General features: G+C 40.6%; 1 protein-coding gene across 21 annotated transcripts in view; it reads left to right on the top strand.

Annotated features, from left to right (window-relative positions):
* Nucleotides 1-20,789, top strand: part of DLG2 (discs large MAGUK scaffold protein 2) — a 1,989,136-nt gene that overhangs the window by 1,539,044 nt on the left and 429,303 nt on the right. For 16 of the 21 annotated variants that reach the window (XM_070425735.1, XM_070425736.1, XM_070425742.1 and 13 more), the window contains one exon: nt 14,213-14,368. The exons of the other annotated variants lie outside the window; for them this stretch is intronic. In XM_070425735.1, coding sequence (XP_070281836.1) covers nt 14,213-14,368 — 156 coding nt within the window. The remainder of the gene's footprint in view (nt 1-14,212; nt 14,369-20,789) is intronic. 21 annotated transcript variants of the gene reach the window in all.

Here is a 20,789-nt window from a genome sequence, read left to right as displayed (position 1 = left end):
AAACAGTAAGAATATTAGATGCTTTCACACCTCCCACTGTTCCCATAGGTAATTCCGTACTCCATTTTACTCAAGGTTATAAGATAAAGTATCTTCCTGTATCATTAAGATTTTTATGAATATTGACTTTAGTGGATATAGTTTACACTCTGTACTTTGTCTATTTGTTGGACATTTTGATTGTTTCATTTTGATGTGTTCTATTTTGCTCTTATAGCAAACCATAATGACTTTCTCTCCATGGAAACCTTTGCCCACATTTTTCATTTTCTCCTTAGGATTGCACACTAGTGGTAGAATTACTGAACCAAAGAGCAGAATTACTTCTAAAACTCCTGAACCATATTGCCAAATTGTTTTCTTGAAATGTTGTAAAGGGGGTTTTACACTCCATAAACCAGCAATTTTGAGTGTCCATCTCACTACACCACAACTACATTGTGATTTATCAATTTTAAAAAATTATATTATTTTAACAGGCAAAGGAGGTATGTTATTTATTTTACATTCCTTGTATTCCTAGTAAGATTAAACGTTTATATTGTGTGTCTGCATGTCATTTGTATTTGCTCTTTTTTTTATTGGATGCTAACAGCCTTTGTCTACTTTCTATTGAAAATTTATGGTTTTGGATATTGAATTACAAGAGCATCTTTGAAAGATTGATAAATATATTTGAGCAGATGTTTCCCCAGCTTGTTGCTTGTTTATGAGGTTATTTCGGTGGTTTTAAATTTTTATGTAATCAAATCTCTCATCTTTTATTTGATTTCATTTTTGCTTAAAAATGTATTTTCCATCAAAATACTAGGTAACCACCAACCTGCTTTTTTGATAGATTTATATCATATCCTATGAGTTCAGTTTAAACAAAAACACAAAAACTTTACAATTAGGTTTACAAAAATATGAGTTTAAACACTATGATAGGGCATATTGAACCTTCCTTAAATAAATCTAATCCATGTCTCAAAGGTCTTGATGTGGCCATAATCCTGACCTTATGCATGTTGGGTAATATTTGTTGGAACATCTTTCAGAATGCCATAAAATACTGCTGTAGCTGGACACACCCAATACAGTCATCCCTACCTTGGAAATAAACCTGCTACAATCATCATTACTAAGATCATTGACTTTTGACTTTCAATTTCTTATTCCATGTCACTAGCATGACAGGGCCCAATTCTGTTGAAACCCAAACATTCTTTGAGAAAATAAAGCACCTTAATAATTCACAACTTTCCAGATGACTTTACGTGGTGCAGCTCTCACTCATTTTTCTCCTCAATAAGCAAACAACTAAATATAATTGAGAATAATGTTTATATAGAGGAAATGGTAAATCAATTCTAATTTCTATTTTAAAGAGTAAATATTTATAGATGATGGTGCATGGACTATCATTAATAACAAATTACTCATGGCTCAACAATTTGATCTCCACACCTGTGAACCATACAAGAAAGCAAATCATTGTGAAGGTGCAGGCACAAACTAGAGGTGAGAGTTAGGGATGATACCTTGTTAGAGGCAATGATAGTAACTGAGAACTTCAGAGAAAGTGAGCATCAACCCCCATGGATATGCTAGAGGATCAATTACCTTTTCAACATGGGCAGCAAAAGTGAGTCTTTAGAAAATACCATTATGCAGTGTCTTTTTTGATACTAAAAACCAGTTTGTTACTTACTTTGTTCAACCCTCTTTTAGAGAATCTGCATTACATTGGAGTGTTAATATGTTAAAGCAGGGATGGGGAATGTCTGGCCCAATGTAAGGCCCTAGAAACCATTTGGTCTGGCATTGCCAAGGAATTAGAGGTGAGTTAATTAAATGTGTGACTAAATATAGCAGGCTAATTTTTAAGCTGATAATTTTGTATGGCCTGAGAATGATGTTATAATTATCCAAACGGCCTTTAGCAGAAGAAAGGTTCCCCACCCCTGTGTTAAAGTCTGATTGGGGAACTACATTCCCAGAGGCTATGCATCCCTGTGAGTGGGAGTGCCTGAGAGTAAAAACAATGCCATTGGGTGAGCTCACAGTGAGTGCCAAGCAGTAAGCTGGGTGCTTTGCAAGCATTCTTCCCATTTCTCACAGCCACCTTGAGGCCAGTATTACTATCTCCACTTTACAGACGTGGCTGCTGAGGCTCAGAGAAGTGAAGAAGCAGCAGATCACACGGGGTAGAATTTGGAAGAGCCAGAATCCAAGCTTAGCTCTGTTTCTTTGTAGTCACCTCATAGTTTTATAACAATACTAGAGGCCCAGTGCCCACGAAATCGTGGGTGAGTAGCTCGCTTCTGCTTGCCTCAGCTGCCACCCTGCCCATCCCTGCTCGTAGCTCGCTGCCCTGCCCTCCACCGTTGGTAGCCCTGTGCCTCTCATAGCTCTCTGCTGCTAGTAGTTTGCGCCCTGCCCGCCATGAGAGCCGCTCCTGGTTTGGTCGTGATAGCATTACGGCGTGACGGCCACAGGTCTTTTATATAAGAGATTACAGTTTACAACTTTGCTGGCTGGTAGCACTAAATGTGGAAGCTAAGTTTGGGAAAAGTTAAGTGAGTATGGTGCAAATAGGCATCTACTCCAAGGACCCGAGTGGAAGTCCTTGGAGGCCCAATCTGGTGGTGCTTAGATTTAAGGGAATGCACGGGTTTCTTACAAATCACCTAGAGGAATACATTCCTCAGATTTCCCTGCTTCTTACTTTTAAAATTTTAATAGCTCCTTCGTCAAATGACTAACACTTTTCTGCTTAAAGTTCAGTGTAAGAGAAGTCAGCCTCTTGCTTAGTCCTTATCATTACAGTGTCAGATGTTGAGCCCCCAGGTTTACAACCAGTCCTGTATTCTCTTTTATCCCCTGGTTACTTCCCAAAATTCTGCCCTTAACACCTATTTTCTCAGGCCTGGAATTCAGTCTTCTTATGCTTACTTCTCCACATCCATGGCCAAACAACCCCCAGTGTATTATGTATGAAGAGGAACATGAGGCACCCTTATAAAATTAAAACCCTTTTCTTCTGAATTATCTCAGGCAATATACTAGATGCTTAGGGATCCAAGCTCTTGCCTCCCAGCTGCATCATTAATATAGTTTGGTTCTCTGTCCTGCCTATCTGGGAACATGAGGCTAGCTGTGCCCTCCCTATTTGGGGCAGCCACGGAAGGCCACAGAAGGATGAGGTTGGAGAATCTGAGCGGTTTACAGGCTTATCTGGATCAGTCTATAAGACAGAGAAATGTTTGTTTGAAGGCATACAAATATATAACCCAAATCCTTCCTATTGCAATTTTAAGTTCTCTATTTTAATTCTAGCTCTGCAAAAGAGAATAAAAAGTACTGAAAAAAATTTTTTCTGTTACTACTCTATTTTTGTGGTAGTGTTTCATTCATACCTTCTTGTATTCAGGAAAGCTATGGGGAAACAAAGATTAATGAGATTCAGTCCTGATCCTCTATGAGCTAAGAGTCTAGAAAGGAAAGAGCCCTGTGAACCAGACGTGACAGTACATTAGGTTAGGGTCCTGAGGGCTTGGAGAGCTGGCCCTTTAGTGGAGGGACTCAAAGTGTGAGTCACTTTAAAGAAAAACCCAATAAAGTATGAGTCACTCTGACTGTTACCTCTAAGAGAAGGGAGTCATATTCCTTTGACCTTGTATCTGCAGATCCTACGCAGATGAGTGTGTATAATCACCATCATTGTCATTATCATCATTGTGTGAAACATTCATTATCTCTGGTACAGGGCTGGGACTAAGGTGAGGGAAGTGAGGTCAGCACAGCAAACACAAAATTTAAGGGGACATCAAGAAACTCAATAATTAAAATGCAATTTTTTAGATAATAGAGTTAATATAAAATATTAGAATTGTATAGACAGGGTCTCAGGTATTATGGGATTACATAGGGGTCCAAGGTTTCATCTTTTGTCTTTGAGTGGCATGGTCTAGTTGAAATGATCTGAAAGAGACAGTAAAAACAATCAAAGTGCCTGTTTTATTTTCATGCAATTGATTGCAAGCACGAGATCAGACCTAAACTCCTATAAAGGAATGGGGTAGGAGATGGTGGTTTATTATCATTATACTAGAAGCCCGGTGCACGAAAATTTGTGCACTGGTGGGGGGGAGGGGTCCCTCAGCCCAACCTGTGCCCTCTCACAGTCTGGGACCCCTCGGGAGATAACCACCTGCTGGCTTAAGCCCGCTCCCCTGGTGGCAGATGGCATGCCCGATCCCATGGTGCCTGCCCCACCTCCCCCGCTCGCACATGGGAGGCCCGGATCCCGCGCTGGGGCAGGCAGCGGCTTGGGATCTCTCTGCCACCCACCCGGGGCAGGGCGGTGCAGCGAGATCTGCCTGCAGTATGCAAATAACGGCCACCTTTGTTGGGTTAATTTGCATACTCTTCTGATTGGCTGATGTGCGTAGTGAAGGTATGGTCAATTAGCATCTTTGTCTTTTATTAATGTAGACAGCTAATGTCCTGTGGGAACCAACAGAGAAATTCCATAGCAAGAGCCATAACAATACCCTTAAATAATGAATACAGACTGGTATTCTAAATTCAAGGAACCTTTAGACACGTTAGCAACAAAATTTGGAAGAGCTTCACTCTGGTGCTCTGTAATTAGTGAACACAGCTACAGGTTCCCTCTACATGTCTGTGTCTTTCCCTGATCCTACCAGCTGATAATTCATTTTTCTTCCCCTTCATTCATGTTCCACAGGAAAATCCAATTAGCCTAGCTTCTTTTTTAAACTTAATTTTTTAAAAAAAATTTTTGGAGCCCTGTTATCCATACCAGTCATGTTTGCAGAGTCAGAGGCCCAATTCTAGTCTAAGAACATTGGCTAGGGGAAGACTGAGTTGGGTTGGAATCAAGTTGGGAAAATGACAAGGGACAGTTGCAGGCAAGGTAGTTTTTTTGTAGATTAGGATTAGATAAAGCACCTCCCTCTAATACACCAGCATTATCGACTAGCAATTGAAAATGCCAAGGAAACAGAATAGCAAGTGCTAATGGAGTTCAGAGAAGAGAGATCACCAGGGCCAGGCTGTGCTAATTCTATGCGACAAGAGCCTATAATTATAAACCCATAGATATGCAAATATATGCAGATGGCTCAGCATTGGAGACTACAAAGCCATTTATCTCTGGCCCCTGACAAGTGGACAACAAGGTAAATTATTGTTTATAAATTCACTTAGAGATTCTACTAGAATCTCTATTTTTCCTCTCTTCTGGAGGCATCCACAGAATGAAGAGAGACAGTAGGTACCTCAGATTGGATTTCCATATTCATTACCTTCTGACCTAAGCGACTCTGGAGGTTTATAATAGGATAAACAGGCCTTTTTAGGTTTGACTGGCTGATTTACACTGCCGGAAATCATTTCACTTCTTTACTGAATAAATGGGAAGTGATGGAGGCATCTGTTTCTGCCACCCAGATCCCAGTGACAGCTCATAAACTGGCATTACTTTTCTGTCTCTCAGAGAGGTCACAAATAATAAAACTGCAGGGAAATACTAAGAATGCTGAGTGCTGGCTCTAGGCCTTCTGGAACTCAGGGCTGAGAAGTCTTTGAGGAGCCCCATGCCCATGGGTGACACTCAGAGGGACTGAAGACAAGGGTCACAATGGCCAGACTTGCACATACGGGAAGCCCATTTCCTGAGCTTGAGTGAACCATGCACAGCAAACTGTCAGTTCTAATTGTAAACACTGGGATCTCTGTTCTGTATAATCTGTAAAAACTATTGATGGCCTAAAAATGTAAACCTACTTAAGAGATTCAAAATAACTAAGGGCTTCCTTTTTAATTTCTTTCAATGGAGAATGGTAAAAAATTAAAATTAAAAATAAATTTTTACCCTGGCTGGTTTTGCTCAATGGTTAGAGTGTCAGCCTGTGGACTGAAGGATCCTGGGTTCGATTTCAATCAAGGGTACATGCCTAGGTTGGGGGGCTCAATCCCCAGGAGGGGGTTAGTGGGGGGGGGAGCCAATCAATGATTCTCATCATTGATGTCTCTCTCTCTCACTTTCTATCTTTCTTCCTCTCTGAAATCAATAAAAATATATTGAAATAAGTAAATAAAATGTTTATTCATTCAAAGAAACATCCCTCAAGTATCAAAGATGTCCCATTCCCTCTGTTCAGACTGTAGCTTGCTATAGTACTTCTGGATGTTGTACTGTGGCCTATATAGTACATAATATATGCTAGAACTCTAGGACTGTAATGAAGTTAGCAGACAGACATCTTCAAATCTGAACCCTGCTTTATACCACTTGAAAAGAGATTCTCACTGACATTTTTTTATTTTATTAAATTTATTGAGGTGACATTGGTTAATAAAATTCTATAGGTTCCAAGTGTACATTTCTATATATTGCATTGTGTGTTCACCACCCAAAGTCAAATCGCCTTTCGTCACCATATATTTGATCCCTTTTACCCTTTTCTACCCCTCTCCATCCCTCTTTCCTCTGGTAACCATCATACTGTTGTCTGTGTCTATGAGGGATTTTTTTTGATATCTTTGTCTTTTTTGTTAATGTGTTGCTTTCAGTTTTATGTCCCACATAGGAGTGAAATCATATGGTTCTTGACTTAGTTTGCTTACCATGATATTCTCAAGACCCATTCATGTTGTCACAAAAGTCAGTATTTCATCTTTTCTCATGGCTGGGTAGTATTCCACTGTATATATGCACCACATCTACCCTATCCAATCATCTATTGAAGGTTATATCTATGTCTTGACCATTGTAAATAATGCTGCAATGTACATAGGGAATACAGATATCTTTATGAATAAATGTTTTCAAATTTTTCAGGTAGAGGGATTGCTGGTTCATATGGTTATTCTATGCTTCATTTTTGAGGAACCTCCAACTGCTTTCTGTAGTGGCTGCACCAATTTATATTTTCACCAGCAGTGTATGAGAGTTTTCACCACAACCCCTCCAACACTTGTTATTGTCTTGTTGATAACAGCCATTCTAACAGGTGTGAGGTGGTATCTCACTTTGGCTTTGATTTGCATTTCCCTAATAGCTAGTGAAGTTGGGCATCTTTTTAAATATCTGTTGGTCATTTGTATGTCTTCTTGGGAGAAATGTATGTTTAGATCCTAGGCCAATTATTTTAATTGCATTGTTTGTTTTTTTGTTGTTGCGTTGTATAAGTTCTTTTATATTTTGAATATTAACACCTTATTGGAAGTGTTGTTTGCAAATATCTTCTCCCATTAGGTTGGTTGACCTTTCTTTGTGGATGATTTCTTTGCTGTGCAGAAGCTTTTTAGTTTGATATAGTCCCATTCATTTATTTTTGCTTTTATGTCCCTTGCTTTTGAGGTCAAATTTATAAAATTCTCTCTAAGGCCAAGGTCCATAAGTTTAGTACCAATGTTTTCTTTTATGTATTTTATTGTTTCGGGTCTTATATTTAGGACTTTGATCCATTTTGAGTTAATTTTTGTGTATGGTGATAAACAGTCTAGTTTCATTCTTTTATATGTGGCTTTCCAACTTTCCCAGCACCATTTATTGAAGAGGCTTTCTTTTTCTTTCATTGTATGTTCTTGGCTCCTTCATCAAAAATTATTTGCTCACGTATATGTGGGTTTATTTCTGGGCTATTACTTCTGCTCCATTGGTCTGTTTGTTGTTTTTTCTGCCAATATCATCCTGTTTTGGTTATTGTCACTGACATTTTCAATTTAGTTGTTTGGTTGCAAGAGAACATTGTCATTATTGCAAAAAGATTTAGTCAAACTTGTTGGGCAGTTATTTTAATGTTTTTTTAATTTACCCATCTTCTGAGATTTCAAGTCTTCTCTCAAAATAAAAAATAAAAAAAAAGAAACTGGATTTGATATATCTACTCTTTAGCCAGTGACAGTACAAAAAAATGTAAATAAAAAGGGAAGGGCCGAGACCGGTTTGGCTCAGTGGATGGAGCGTCGGCCTTCGGACTGAAGGGTCCTGGGTTCGATTCCTGTCAAGGGCATGTACCTGGGTTGCGGGCACATCCCCAGTGGGGGATGTGCAAGAGGCGGCTGATCGATGTTTCTCTCTCATCGATGTTTCTGACTCTCTGTCTCTCTCCCTTCCTCTCTGTAAAAAAATCAATAAAATATATTTTTTTTAAAAAGGGAAGGAATGAAATATAAAACTGAGCCTGCAATATCAGTAGCTATATCTCTGCATTGATAAGGCAATGAATCATGAGTATTGATGCTTAGGCAAGGAATCAATCCACTATAAAACAATTCTGGAAGTGACTGTAGGCAAAGAAATAAGGGCCTCTTTCTAAAATCTAATGTATTTAAGCTTCTTCCAAATAACAAGTCTACTAAACTCATGAGTCATAAAATAATATTACACCCATAAAATTGTTCCAAAAGACATAGGTAAAAGTCTTAAGAGTTCAGCAGTGTGCAATGTATAGGGCTTCATTTTTATTGTCTTGAATTTATTGTAGTGTTTACAGGGAAGCTGATTTTCCCTTGATTTAGTTGAGTACAATACAAGTGGGGATTTTTTCCTCCTAAGATATGTATTAGCCAGCTTTGATTCTGATAATTTGTCTCAAAATATACTGCTACTGAGGTAAACGGACTAGGGGAAAATTGCTAACATAATTTTCTTGGTCTGTCGAGTCAACATCAGACTAAGAAAATTGAATCAGCCCTCCTAGGCAGAAAGTACAATGTTATTGAAATGACATCATCCTGAAAGTGTTTTATGGCTTAAAAGAAATCATCAGTTCCTTTATTCTTAGGCCCTGTGCTAGAAGTTTAGATCAGCTACCATTTTATATATCTAATGTTTTTAAATAAAGATACAGTGAGTCTCTAAACAGTCATAGACTTAAAATTTATAGTCAGAAAAAAAGTATTCTTTATGTTTTTTTCTGTGTAGACAGAAGGTGTTAGATGAACCTCCAGCATAATTAAATCTATTGTCACTTATCTAAGGCCCTATATATATATATATATATATATATATATATATATATATAGTTATTTCTTTTTTAAAAAATATATTTTTTATTGCTATCAGAGAGGAAGAGAGAGGGAGAGAGAGATAGAAACATCGATAATGAGAGAGAATCATTGATCGGTTGCTTCCTGCATGCCCCCTACTGGAGATTGAGCTTGCAACCCAGGCATGTGCCTCTGACAGGAATCTAACCCAGGACCCTCCAGTCCACAGGCCAACACTCTATCTACTGAGCCAAGCCAGCTAGGGCTATAGTTATTTCTTTGTATTAGATTATTGGTCTTACATTTTGTAAAAATATATTTGTTAATATTTAATCCTGTTTATATACAAAAAAATTACACTATGTTAAACAAGGTAGCTTATTTTTATCCTGCATAAAAGAAATCCAGATGTAGGTAATCCAGAGGTGGTGTAGTTTCACTCCCTCTTCAGTGACACAGTTTCTGACATTATGCTCCACTAGTGATATTGTTTGCCTGCATCCTCAAGGTTGCTTCATGGTCCAAGATGACCACTGAAGCTCCAGCCTTCATGTATAGATTGCAGGTCAGCAGAGGGAGGAAGTAGGAGAGAACAAAACTGCAGGGGTCCCTTTAAGCAGTCAGCTCAGGAATCTCACAAAACCCTTCTGCTCAAATCACAGTGGGCTGAATATCTTCACAGGCCACATCTATCTACAAAGGAGGCTGAGAAACAAAGTCTTTACTACAGGAAAAGTGACAAGTGGAAACTTGGGTTTCTATTATTAAGAAAAGAAGAGTACATGGATGTTTAGAAAGCAATCCAGCCATTTCTACCACAGCAGCTGTACCTCAGAGTAGACAAACTAGAGAATGATATCAGGTCCTCTTGTGATAACCTACCCAGAGTAATTCCCATAGAGCTTGCACACGCCCCCTCATTTTTATTTGATTGATATTTATGCATCTCATTAATACAAAGCCCTTGTCAAGCTGCATTTTTGTGTGGACATGCATATTTCAGGTGCAGAAAAGACCATCATCTCCAAAGGTGACTTTCTTTATCTGATCAGCATGTGGGTCTTTCTGTCTCCAAAACCATGAGAAATGTGTGCATATCTTCGTAAAGATGCACCTATCAACAAATCAAAACAGACTCCCCCAAAATAAAATAAAAATAGTATCTAATCTATTTTGACTGATATATTTCAGTAGCTGATACAGAAATTTACAAATGTGCTAGGTTTACCTGAAAGTGGCGTAGTTATCTTAACTAAATATATACCAACTTCCCTAAAGTAAGAACAATTTTGGTTATCTCATTGAAGGAACCTTAAAAACCATATTAGACACTGGGATAGAACAAGCCGACTGTATTGTAAAGCACCTCATTATAATATTAGTAAGATGATTATTCTGGAGGACAGATAGGCCTCTGAATGTCTCCTGTTCATCCTCAGCCCCTTTATGGTATAAACAGATCAAGACATCTCTTTCTGTGTGGTGGAAAAGTCTGTGTTAGGGAAGAGTCCAATTCTCTATACAGTGTGTCTGCATGACTGGCTCACAATCCTATCTAATAAAAGAGAAACATGGTAATTAGCCGTACGACTGCTACCCTTCCCATTGGCTAATCAGCGAGATATCCAAATTAATCGCCAGCCAAGATGGTGGCTAATTTGCATATGTCGGCTCCAAGCCACGGACTGAGGCTTTAGGCCTGGGTAAGGGTGGAGCCAGCCAGCAATCCTTGATGTCGGCAGTGGCAGGGAGCTGGGGGTGCCCTGGCCCAGGCCTAAAGCCTTGGCCAGAGGCTTTAGACTTAGGTCGGGGAGGAGCCAGCCAGCGATTGTTGATGGCAGCGGAGGCGGGGAACCAGGGCGGAGCCAGCCAGCAATCGTTGAGCCAGCGATCCTTGGTGGTGGCAGCAGCGGGGAGCTAGGGGTGCCCCGGCTCAGGCCTAAAGCCTTGGCCAGAGGCTTTAGGCCTGGGCCGGGGAGGAGCCACCCAGCGATCGTCGATGGCTGTGGTGGCGGGGAGCTGAGGGTGCCCCGGCCCAGGCCTAACGCCTCAGCCAGAGGCTTTAGGCCTGGGCTGGGGAGGAGCCAGCCAATGATCCTTGATGGTGGTGGCGGCCGGAACCAAGGCGCAGCCAGCCAGCGATCCTTGATGGCCATGCGGCTGGGAGCTGGGGCTGCCCTGGCCCAGGGCTAATGACTCGCCAGAGGTGTTAGGCCTGGGCAGGGGCCAAACCAGCAATTGGTGTGAACTACAGAGGAAACACCTTTTCTGACTGATGATTGGTTAAGCTCCCTGTATGCCACTGGTAATATTCTTAGTAACTTGGGTAATAAGAGTCCAAAAAGTGATCTAGGGTTTTTTTTTTACCACACTCCTGGAGAAAAAAAGGAAGGTCTGCTGCTGGAGGGTTAAGAAATGTCATATCCTGTCCTAGCCGGTTTGGCTCAGTGGATAATGCCTCGGCCTGCCCAACACAGATTCTGGGTTCAATTCTGACCAAGGGCATGTACCTAGGTTGCAGGTTCCTCCCTGGCTCCGGCCCAGGTCAGGGCTCATGCAGGAGGCAACCAATCAAAGTGTTCCTCTCACTTTGATGTTTCTCTCTGTCTTTCCCTTTCTCTTCCACATTCTCTAAAAATCAATGGAAACATATCCCCAGGTGAGGATAAAGAAAGAAAGAAATGTCATATCCTATGAAAGACACTTCTTGAAAATGCCTAAAGGAAGTTGTCATTTTTTCATGGTAAAGGGACTGGAATCCGTGTTGATGAAAACACCTTGGTGGCTGCGGTGACTGACAGTGGCTGCAACAGTGCGGTGATGGGGCTGGTGCCTTCCCCTGATCAGCCCGGTCGACTCCCACAAAGGGAGGCCAGACTGTGGCTTAGGCCCGCTCCCCAAGGGGAGCAGGGAGCAGGTAGTAGGACATCCCCTAGGGCTCCCAGTATGTGATAGGGGGCAAACTGGGCTGAGGGAACCCCCTCCCCAGTGCACAAATTTTTGTGCACCAGGCCCCTAGTCTATAATAATAAAAGCATAATATGCTAATTAGACCAGACAGCCAAACAACCTTCTGGACAGCCTTCTAGATGTCCTTCTGGATGACCTTCTGGATTAAGCCAGGGCTGCAAGGGCCGAGGCAAGCTGCCACGGCTGCGGGGGCCGATTTCCTTGCACAAATTTCGTGTATCGGGCCTCTAGTCTTACTTAATAATAGACAAACATGGTAATTGACCATACCTTCGCTACGCCTCCCATTGGCTAATCAGTGCAATATGCAAATTAACCGCCAACAAAGATGGTGGTTAATTTGCATACTAGGTTCCAAGTAGTGGAGTGAAGTCTGATGGCCCGGGGCCGGAGCAGCGAAGCCTCACACCCTGGGTGCCAGGCAGAGCAGTGAGGCCTCACGGCCCCGGCACCAGGCAGAGCAGCGAGGCCTCACGGCCCCTGGATCGGCAGAGCAGTGAGGCCACACGGCCCTGGGATCGGTGGAGCAGCGAGGCCTCATGGCCCCAGCACCAGGTGGAGCAGCGAGGCCACACGGCCCCGGAGCCAGACAGAGCAGCGAGGCCACAGGGCACCGGTGCCAGGCGGAGCAGCGAGGCCACAGGGCCCCAGGGCCTGCCAAGCAGCGAAGCCTGACGGCTCCGGGGCGGCTCCGGCCAGAGCCCAGCCAGAGCGAAGGCCTGGGTCCCGGGTGCGGGAGGAAAACTGGTGCCAGCAGCCAAGGGAAGGGAAGGCCTGTTGCACAAATCTCTCCGTGCAACAGGCATCTAGTAATATTACAAATGAGGTAAAGTTCGCCTTTAATACTTTGCTTATTCTCTTTTCCTCCTTGCTCTCCCTCCTCAATCAGTTCGGGAAGCATTAGTTGAGTACCTATTATACATTAGGGGCGATGTTGGGGGCTGAGCTACAGAAACATGGACTGTGCCCTCACTGAGTTTGCCACATACATTTCCTGCACCTCTCAGGCACTTGGCCACTACTTGCTGCCTCTGGTGTCTTATGGGCCAACGGGTGCTCTTGGTCCTGTGTCCTGATCTGCCCCTTACCTTCCCAGTCAAGCTTACCCTTCCTGCAGCTGTGGCCCAGTCTGCTAGATAGCTCTTGCACTTAAATTTATATCTTTCAATTCTTACCTTAAAGGATATTCGTAGCAATTTCAGGTATGTTAAAAGTGTGGGGTAGAGATGGGATTTTTTTCTTTATAGTACATGGATCTCTTAACAAATATTATAGGTAAAAGTTATCTGATTATACTATGTATGATTATAAGTAATAACTTAAAATGTTGCTATTTTAGATAATGTTTAGATTAATTCATTTAATAGACATTTTACTAAAATGAGTATCCTATGCATAGAAAACTCCCTGAAATCAATTGTTGGGGGGGGGGGGGCGGAGAGAATCTATAAGTAAATATTTAGAGGAAACACCCAGATCATACAAGCTATTAGATTCCTAAGTAAGGCCAACAACCACCCCAATATTTGCAAAGTATGTGAAAAGTTGTATGCATGTTTTTATTTATGCAGGGATTCAATAAATATTTATGCAAGGTGTACTGTGTCCCAGACTCTATTTTAGTGGCTAACAAAACAAATGAAGTCTCTGTCCTTATAAAATCCATGGTGTAGTGACAGTGGCAACAATAAATTAAACAAAACAAACCAACAAGAAAGCTTATTCCATGCTGAGAAAAAAAAATATGAAGTGAAATATGTGCTGCGAAAAATAACAGGATGTCTTGGCCACAATGATCAAGGAGTGAACATCTCTATGAAGTACACATTTAAGATGAGATTAAAGTTTACAAAGAAGCCATGTATATGTGATAGTTTCAACAATAAAGAAAATAAATAAACAAACAAACAAATAAATAAATAGACATGTCAGAGCATCCCAAGGTGTGGCATTTCAGACTGGATTATCCAAAAAGGCATGGCATTTGCAGGTTGATTTTGACACTACTGAGGTATCTGGCATGTAAATGTTAGTCATGCCAAATGTGAGCCAAAGTTCCATTTTCTAACCAGACATCCTGTTTCCTACAAAAAGACTCTTAACTCAGGCCTAATGAAGCCCATAACATTGTTCTGGGTTTTTACTTTCGCGTATGGTGAAATGCTACCAGGTGCACAGTTGTTCAGTGTGTGTGCTAACCATGCAACTCTTTCTCTTCCTCTTGTGTCACCAGGCCTCCGGAACCCGTTTACAGCACTGTGAACAAACTGTGTGATAAGCCTGCTTCTCCCAGGCACTATTCCCCTGTTGAGTGTGACAAAAGCTTCCTTCTATCAGCTCCCTACCCCCACTACCACCTAGGCCTGCTCCCTGACTCTGAGATGACCAGGTACTGCATGCGCTTCCTCACTTCATCTTCTCGAATTGCATGTGCTTCCTTCCACCAGGAAAGAATGGGCAGAGCCCGCCTCTGCTCACTTCTCTTGCACTGGACATCTTCCTCGAGGCGGAGAGATGTTCTGCTCCCTTGGCGCAATGGGAGAATTTAAGAACATTGCCTTGTTGTTTTTCCTGGTGTGTTCATAGAGCATTCAGACATGATCACATCATGCTCCAATGTTCTTGGTTCCCATGCATTTTTAATGAGGTATTAATTACATTTTTCTAAAAGAATTAACTTTGAAATTTAAGTAGCACTATTTCCCTCAATCCGAGGATAAAATAGAACATTTATTGAGTATATTTTTAGATAATATTTAGTAAACACTTACTGTGCTCCAGGTATAACATAGCCTAAGAAGTAGATGCTATTATCGCCATTTAATATTTTAACTAAAGTATTAAATTAGTGCCATCACTTAACTGACTCCTTGAGGTATTAAACAACTTGTCCAAAACTACATAACAGTTCTATCTGACCACAAAAAAAATATATTCTTTTAATTTTTCTGTTAATTCTCACCATTCTTTTTTTTTTCTGTTAATCCTTAGACAAGGATATATTTCCATTGATTTTTAAAGAGAGTAGAAGAGAGGGGGAGAGACAGACAGAGAGAGAAACATTGATGTGAGAGAGACACATCAATTGCTTGCCTTCTGCAGGTGCCCCGACCAGAGTCGGGAATCAAACCTGTAACTGAGATACATGCTCTTGACCGGAATCAAACCCGGGACCCTTAAGTCTGCAAACCAATATTCTAGCCACTGAGCCAAACTAGCCAGGGCAATAATATATTCTCACAGTATGTTATCAAGCTAGGCAATTACATATGTTCTCTTATTTAGTTATTCCTGTTTTATATAAAAATAATAACGAAGTTTAAAGCAGTCAAGGCCTTGCCATCAGTATGATATTACTAATAAGTGTGGATTCCAGATTTGACCTTAGAATACTTTCTTTCCACAATTTTGTAAACATATTGTTCTAAGTCTAAAGGTTGGATGTAATTTGTGCACTAATATTCTAAAGGATATGTATGGTAAATAATAAAACTTCACTTTTACATAAGAACCAAAGCCAGAGAGAAAAGAGAGTCAGGAAGGAAAAGAGAGTGCAGTGTTCCATAAGGTAGTCCCAATTCAGTTTCAATTGAGAGATCTCACTTGTGATGTTCCTAGATTTAAGGCGATGCTTACATACGTATGTTTTCAGATGGAATATTTTCATATGTCTTCATAATATTGTTAGGGCTGAGAAAATATAGATTTTACAATGATTCAAAGTGATAATGAATATATCAAGAGGGTTTCAGAACATTATGTCTAATTTTTGGTATTTTCAAAGAATAAGTTTAGAAGTTAATTACTGACCTCCCTAGGGAGTTAAACAGCAAATTTTAAATGATAGCTAACATTTTTAGAAATAAATGAGAAGACATATTTTTGGCTATGTAATTAGATGAGGCATTTTCACTAATTTCCAAAAATTAAACCCTAATAATATTTAGGATGCTTTATAAATATTAATCATATCCTCCTATATTTTTAACAAATCATAAAGACTATTTTTTGATACAGTGAACCATATAGTTTTGTACCTAAGAGAGCAAAGTCACCATAGCACTAGGGAAGTGAGAAGATACACACACCTACAACCACGTCCTAGTAATTATGCATCTATAGTCAGCTACAGAAAGGCAGCTAACACTTTTTGAGCTCTTCCTCTGTGCCAGGCATTTTAAGCACTTCTTATGAGTTATTCTTTTTAACCACGACAATCACTGTATGAGATAGGTGCTATCATTATCGGTTTTTAAAAATAAGAAAACCGAGGCTGGAGCAGTCGCCTGACATGTCCAAGGCCACCCACTGATAAGTGGCCCGACTGGGATGCAAACCCAGGTGTCCGTTAGCACCTGCTTTGGCACAGGCATGGGGGCAGAGATGTCCTTGCTTGCTGGAAAAATTCTCCACCCATTTCTTTTCTCTCCTTTATTTTTACCATGCCTTCTCATTTCCCTTCTTCTGGCTCAGTGTTAAGCAGTCTTTTTTTTTTTCTCTTAACCTGTGCTCTTTTCCTATGAACATAAAAATTACATTCTTTGCATTCCACTGGGGATTTTGATGCATCCCTCCATAAAAACTCACCAAAGCCAATAAGCAGATGATACAGTCTACCTTTTGTGTAGACCCACCAGATATGATTCTTTTTAGTTTACTTTCTATATTATAGAATCTATAATCTATATTATCAAGAACATAGGTTTTTTTCCCCAAATTAAAAAAAAATTACAGTATAATGTCAAGTATGCCTTTTTTCAAATTGTATATCCTCTGCAATCCTGATATGCATCAGTCTCCAACCCCTACCCTCCATCATCCTTTTGGGAATTTTATTTTATATTTATTTAAATTGTCTTTTTCCCCCTTTTCCTTTCCCACTTTCCTATTTTATTCTTCACTTCTAAAATAAAAAAGGCCTCTCTTTCTCTCTCTCTCTCTCTCTCTCTCTCTCTCTCTCTCTCTCTCTCTCTCTCACACACACACACACACACACACACACACACACACACGTTAGTGGTATTACCACCAGTACACTGATAGTAAAATTCTTGATTTCACCCCATTTTGCTCTCCTTTCAAGCTTCCCCAACTCAATAAATGGCAAATACATTTACCCCATTGCCCAAGCCAAAAACTTAAGAATTATACCTATTCCTTGTTCTTGATCACATCCATCATTCAATCTATCTTCTAGTCCTATTGATTCTACCTCCAAAATGTACCTTAAATCTATTTATTCTTCTCTAATTTCAGTTCCACTTTAATCCAAGCCTCCATCATCTCCCATCTACAGTAGCTCTACATTGGTCTCACCACTTCTATTATTGTCCTTCTGGTATATTCCCAGTGCAGCCAGTGATCTGTAAAAATACAGATCAGAACTATTGCTCTCTTTGCATTAGTACAAATGCAAAGTCATTAACAGAGCATCCAAGCTATGCATGATTTCACCCCTGCCTGCCTCTTAAACATCTTCCCTTTGCTGACCACGTTACTTACATTCACAAAATGCGTTCAGTCTCTTCCTGTCGAGCGCTTCCCACATGCTCTTTCCTCAAACTGGAAAGCTCTTCTTACACTTTGCCTGGTTAACTTCTGGTCATCTTAGATCTGAGCTTAAATTGCATTTCCTTGGAGAAGATCCCTGAAAGAGAAAATTTGGTTCCCTATTGTATTCTTTCTCTTTTTTTCCAGAAGGTTCAAGTAGTTTGATATTGTACATTTATTTATGTAAGCTCCATGAGTGGAATTGAGTCGAATTTGTACACTGCTATACCCTTAATGCTTAGCATAGTGCCTGGCACAGCAGAAGCTCAGAATTATTGAGTGACTAAGTAAACATGGAAATGAGGTCAACAGGAAGACTAGCCGACAGATACCTGTTCCAGGAACAGTTCATGGCTCTAGCTGTGCTTGACTCAGTTCTTGGCAGGTACATAAAACAACTCCATGAATGAATGAATCCAAGCATGGGAACAAATAACAATGTACTTGAGCTCACTCTGTGAATTGCACTTTCATCTTAGCTGATCTTGATGGTCAGTGTCCACATTATAGATTCATTAGGTAACTGTCACTCCTTCATGGAGACTGAGGGATTCCTTTCAGAGGCATTTTACTTCCTCTCCAATGGAAAATATCTAACTTATAGAATCTCAGAGGTGGACGAAAATTTAGAATTAGATAAATAAGCCCTTATCGAACTCCAGTAATGAGGAGGAACCCAATTCCTTTGTGGCTCCATGTCTTACTTCTACTCTTGGTGAAATGAAAGTATTTGGGAATATTTTGCCCTGAAAAGAATATTATAAGAATGTATTTATCAATTTGTTCAACCAAGGTTTATCAAGCTCTGACAAAGTGCAAAATACTATATTAGGAAAATGTTTATAAAGATGTGAACTGAAAACACCAACCAAAAAAAAAATGTTTAAAAATGACTAACTTTTAAAATGGAATATGTGGTAATACATATTTTCAGGGCATTTGAGAATTTCCCAGTCTATTTCAGAAGTATGTGCATACTGACACAGCAGTTACTGTCTCAGATTAGGATATGAGCTACCTCTGTGGAAGCTAGCATGTGAAACCACTCACATACCAGCTTAATCCCTAATCAGCATTCAGAAGAATGGAGGCCAGTCAGCAGAAGCTGGGAGAGTCAACCATCTGTTCTCTATGCATTTCAATGGGAATCCCCCCATTCTAAGCTCTTTGAGTTGATAGCAAACATCAGGGATGAATTAATTGTATATACAATTTACTTCTGTAACATCAACCAAAAGAAAAACAGTGAAATTATTAGTTTTCCTTCAGAAAGCATTTGAAATTACTTGGCAAAGTGCCAGTTTTTAAGGCTGCAGATTACGTTTAGAATAATTGACTTTTCAGACCTTGCAAAAACAAGAAATGGGCAGAGCCTGGAATCAAACTAACATTTGGAGCTCCGTGGAAAACAAACGGGATTGCTATGGGGCTCCTGCTTATCCGGTGTGTCTTTATTTATTTTTTTGAGCTAGTTTTTGATGTACTAATTGGTTTTATATTTTGGGAGAATGGTAAATTACTTAACTTTTGGTATTCCTAAATCAAGAAGAATATTCTGGTCTGTTTTCTCAACTTGTGTGGCATATTTTCATTCATCCTTTTACAGGGCTGGTTCTAATTTTTGTTATTTTGTAGTTGATAATCAGAGGCAAAGTAAACCAGTGAAGGCTAATTAAAATATGTTGTCAGCCCTAGCCAGTTTGGCTCAGTGGACAGAGAGTTGGCAAATGGACTGAAGGGTCCCAGGTTCGATTCTGGTTAAAGGCACATGCCTGGCTTGCACCCCCAGTAGGGGACGTGCAGGAGGCAGCCGATCAATGATTTTCTCTCATCATTGATGTTTCTATCTCTCTCTCCCTCTCCCTTCCTCTCTGAAATCAATATAAATAAATAAAAATTTAAAAAATATATGTTGGCAGATAGATTGCAAATGGATTCTGAGGCATTATGTGATCACTAGAGGTCCGGTGCATGAATTAGTGTATGGGTGGGGTCCCTCCTCCTGGCTGGTGATCAGGGCCAATCAGGGCCTTCTCGCCCAGACCCTGTGGGAGGTTGGCTGACCGAGGAGGGACCGTGGGATGGACAGCTCGGCTCCAGGGCATATCCGGCCCTGTCTTGCCCAGTCCGGATCAGCCAGACCCCAGCAGCAATGTAATCTACCAGTCTGAGTGTCTGCCCCCTGGTGGTCAGTGCACGTCATAGCGAGCGGTTGAGCGGCCTTAGCATGTCATTAGCATATTACACTTTGATTGTTTGAACAGTCTTCTGGACAACCAGACACTTAGCATATTAGGCTTTTATTATATAGGGTAGTATATATTCATGACACTTCAGCTGGGTACTAGGAATTATCTTGGATGCCATGGATTTGGAGATGAATAAGGCATGGTCCTTCCCTTTAAACAGTTCAAAGATGTGTAACTGAAGAATTCATCAGTGTGTTGTGATTGATGTATATCTGCCAAAGGCTCTCAGTTTCTCCAGTGCACCTAATCTCTAGGGAACTAAAGTGAGGCTAGTGTCAGAGGTTGTGATGGAAGCATGATCTTGGGCTGTCCCTTCTGCAGAGGTGTGAGCATGCATTCAGGCATGTTCCCCACTCACACCTTGTTTCATCTGTTCCAAATCATTTATAAAAAGCATTCTTTATGGAAAATTTACCTTTACCTTCTCATAGATCCATCTGCTAGTATACCTACAGAGCTCAGAATGCAGGTAGAATTCATTTCCTTCAAGCCAATCCCAGTTTGGGGACATGGAGTAAGATCTTTATCTCACAAGACCTCAACCACATGTTATGGTGGCCTATCTTTGGCAAGACTTAAATTCTAGCAAAATAATAGAAAATGTATCCAGACCTGTAATTTTTTAACTGTTTCAAAGTCTGTATATCCAAAATCCATTATGGAAAAGGTTACATGGTTTGGAATTAGCATATCCAGTTTATCTCACTCTCATCTACCATTCTGGCCTTTGTGCTGAGATTTTCCATAGTTCCTAAGGACAGATATCACCCTGCTCTCACTCCCTCGGGTAGCGGGAAGTGAGTGAACAGAACTGGGCAATATTCCATTAGTGTATGCAGAGGTGGCCAGAGAGGTCAGCCTCCTTCACACTGGGAGCTGCATGAATGCAGGGAGCACATCATGTCCACCTCTTTATCCCAGCTCCTAGGAGTGAGCCTGGCAAACAGTGGGGACCTGATGTGTCTGTTGACTAATAACTGAATAAATAAACAGTATGCACCACCACCAGCA

This window comes from Myotis yumanensis, unplaced genomic scaffold, assembly GCF_028538775.1.
Source record: "Myotis yumanensis isolate MYYU_CA2020_CCGP unplaced genomic scaffold, mMyoYum1.0.hap1 SCAF_10, whole genome shotgun sequence".
NCBI lineage: Eukaryota > Metazoa > Chordata > Mammalia > Chiroptera > Vespertilionidae > Myotis > Myotis yumanensis.
This window is presented reverse-complemented; position numbering and strand designations above follow the sequence as displayed.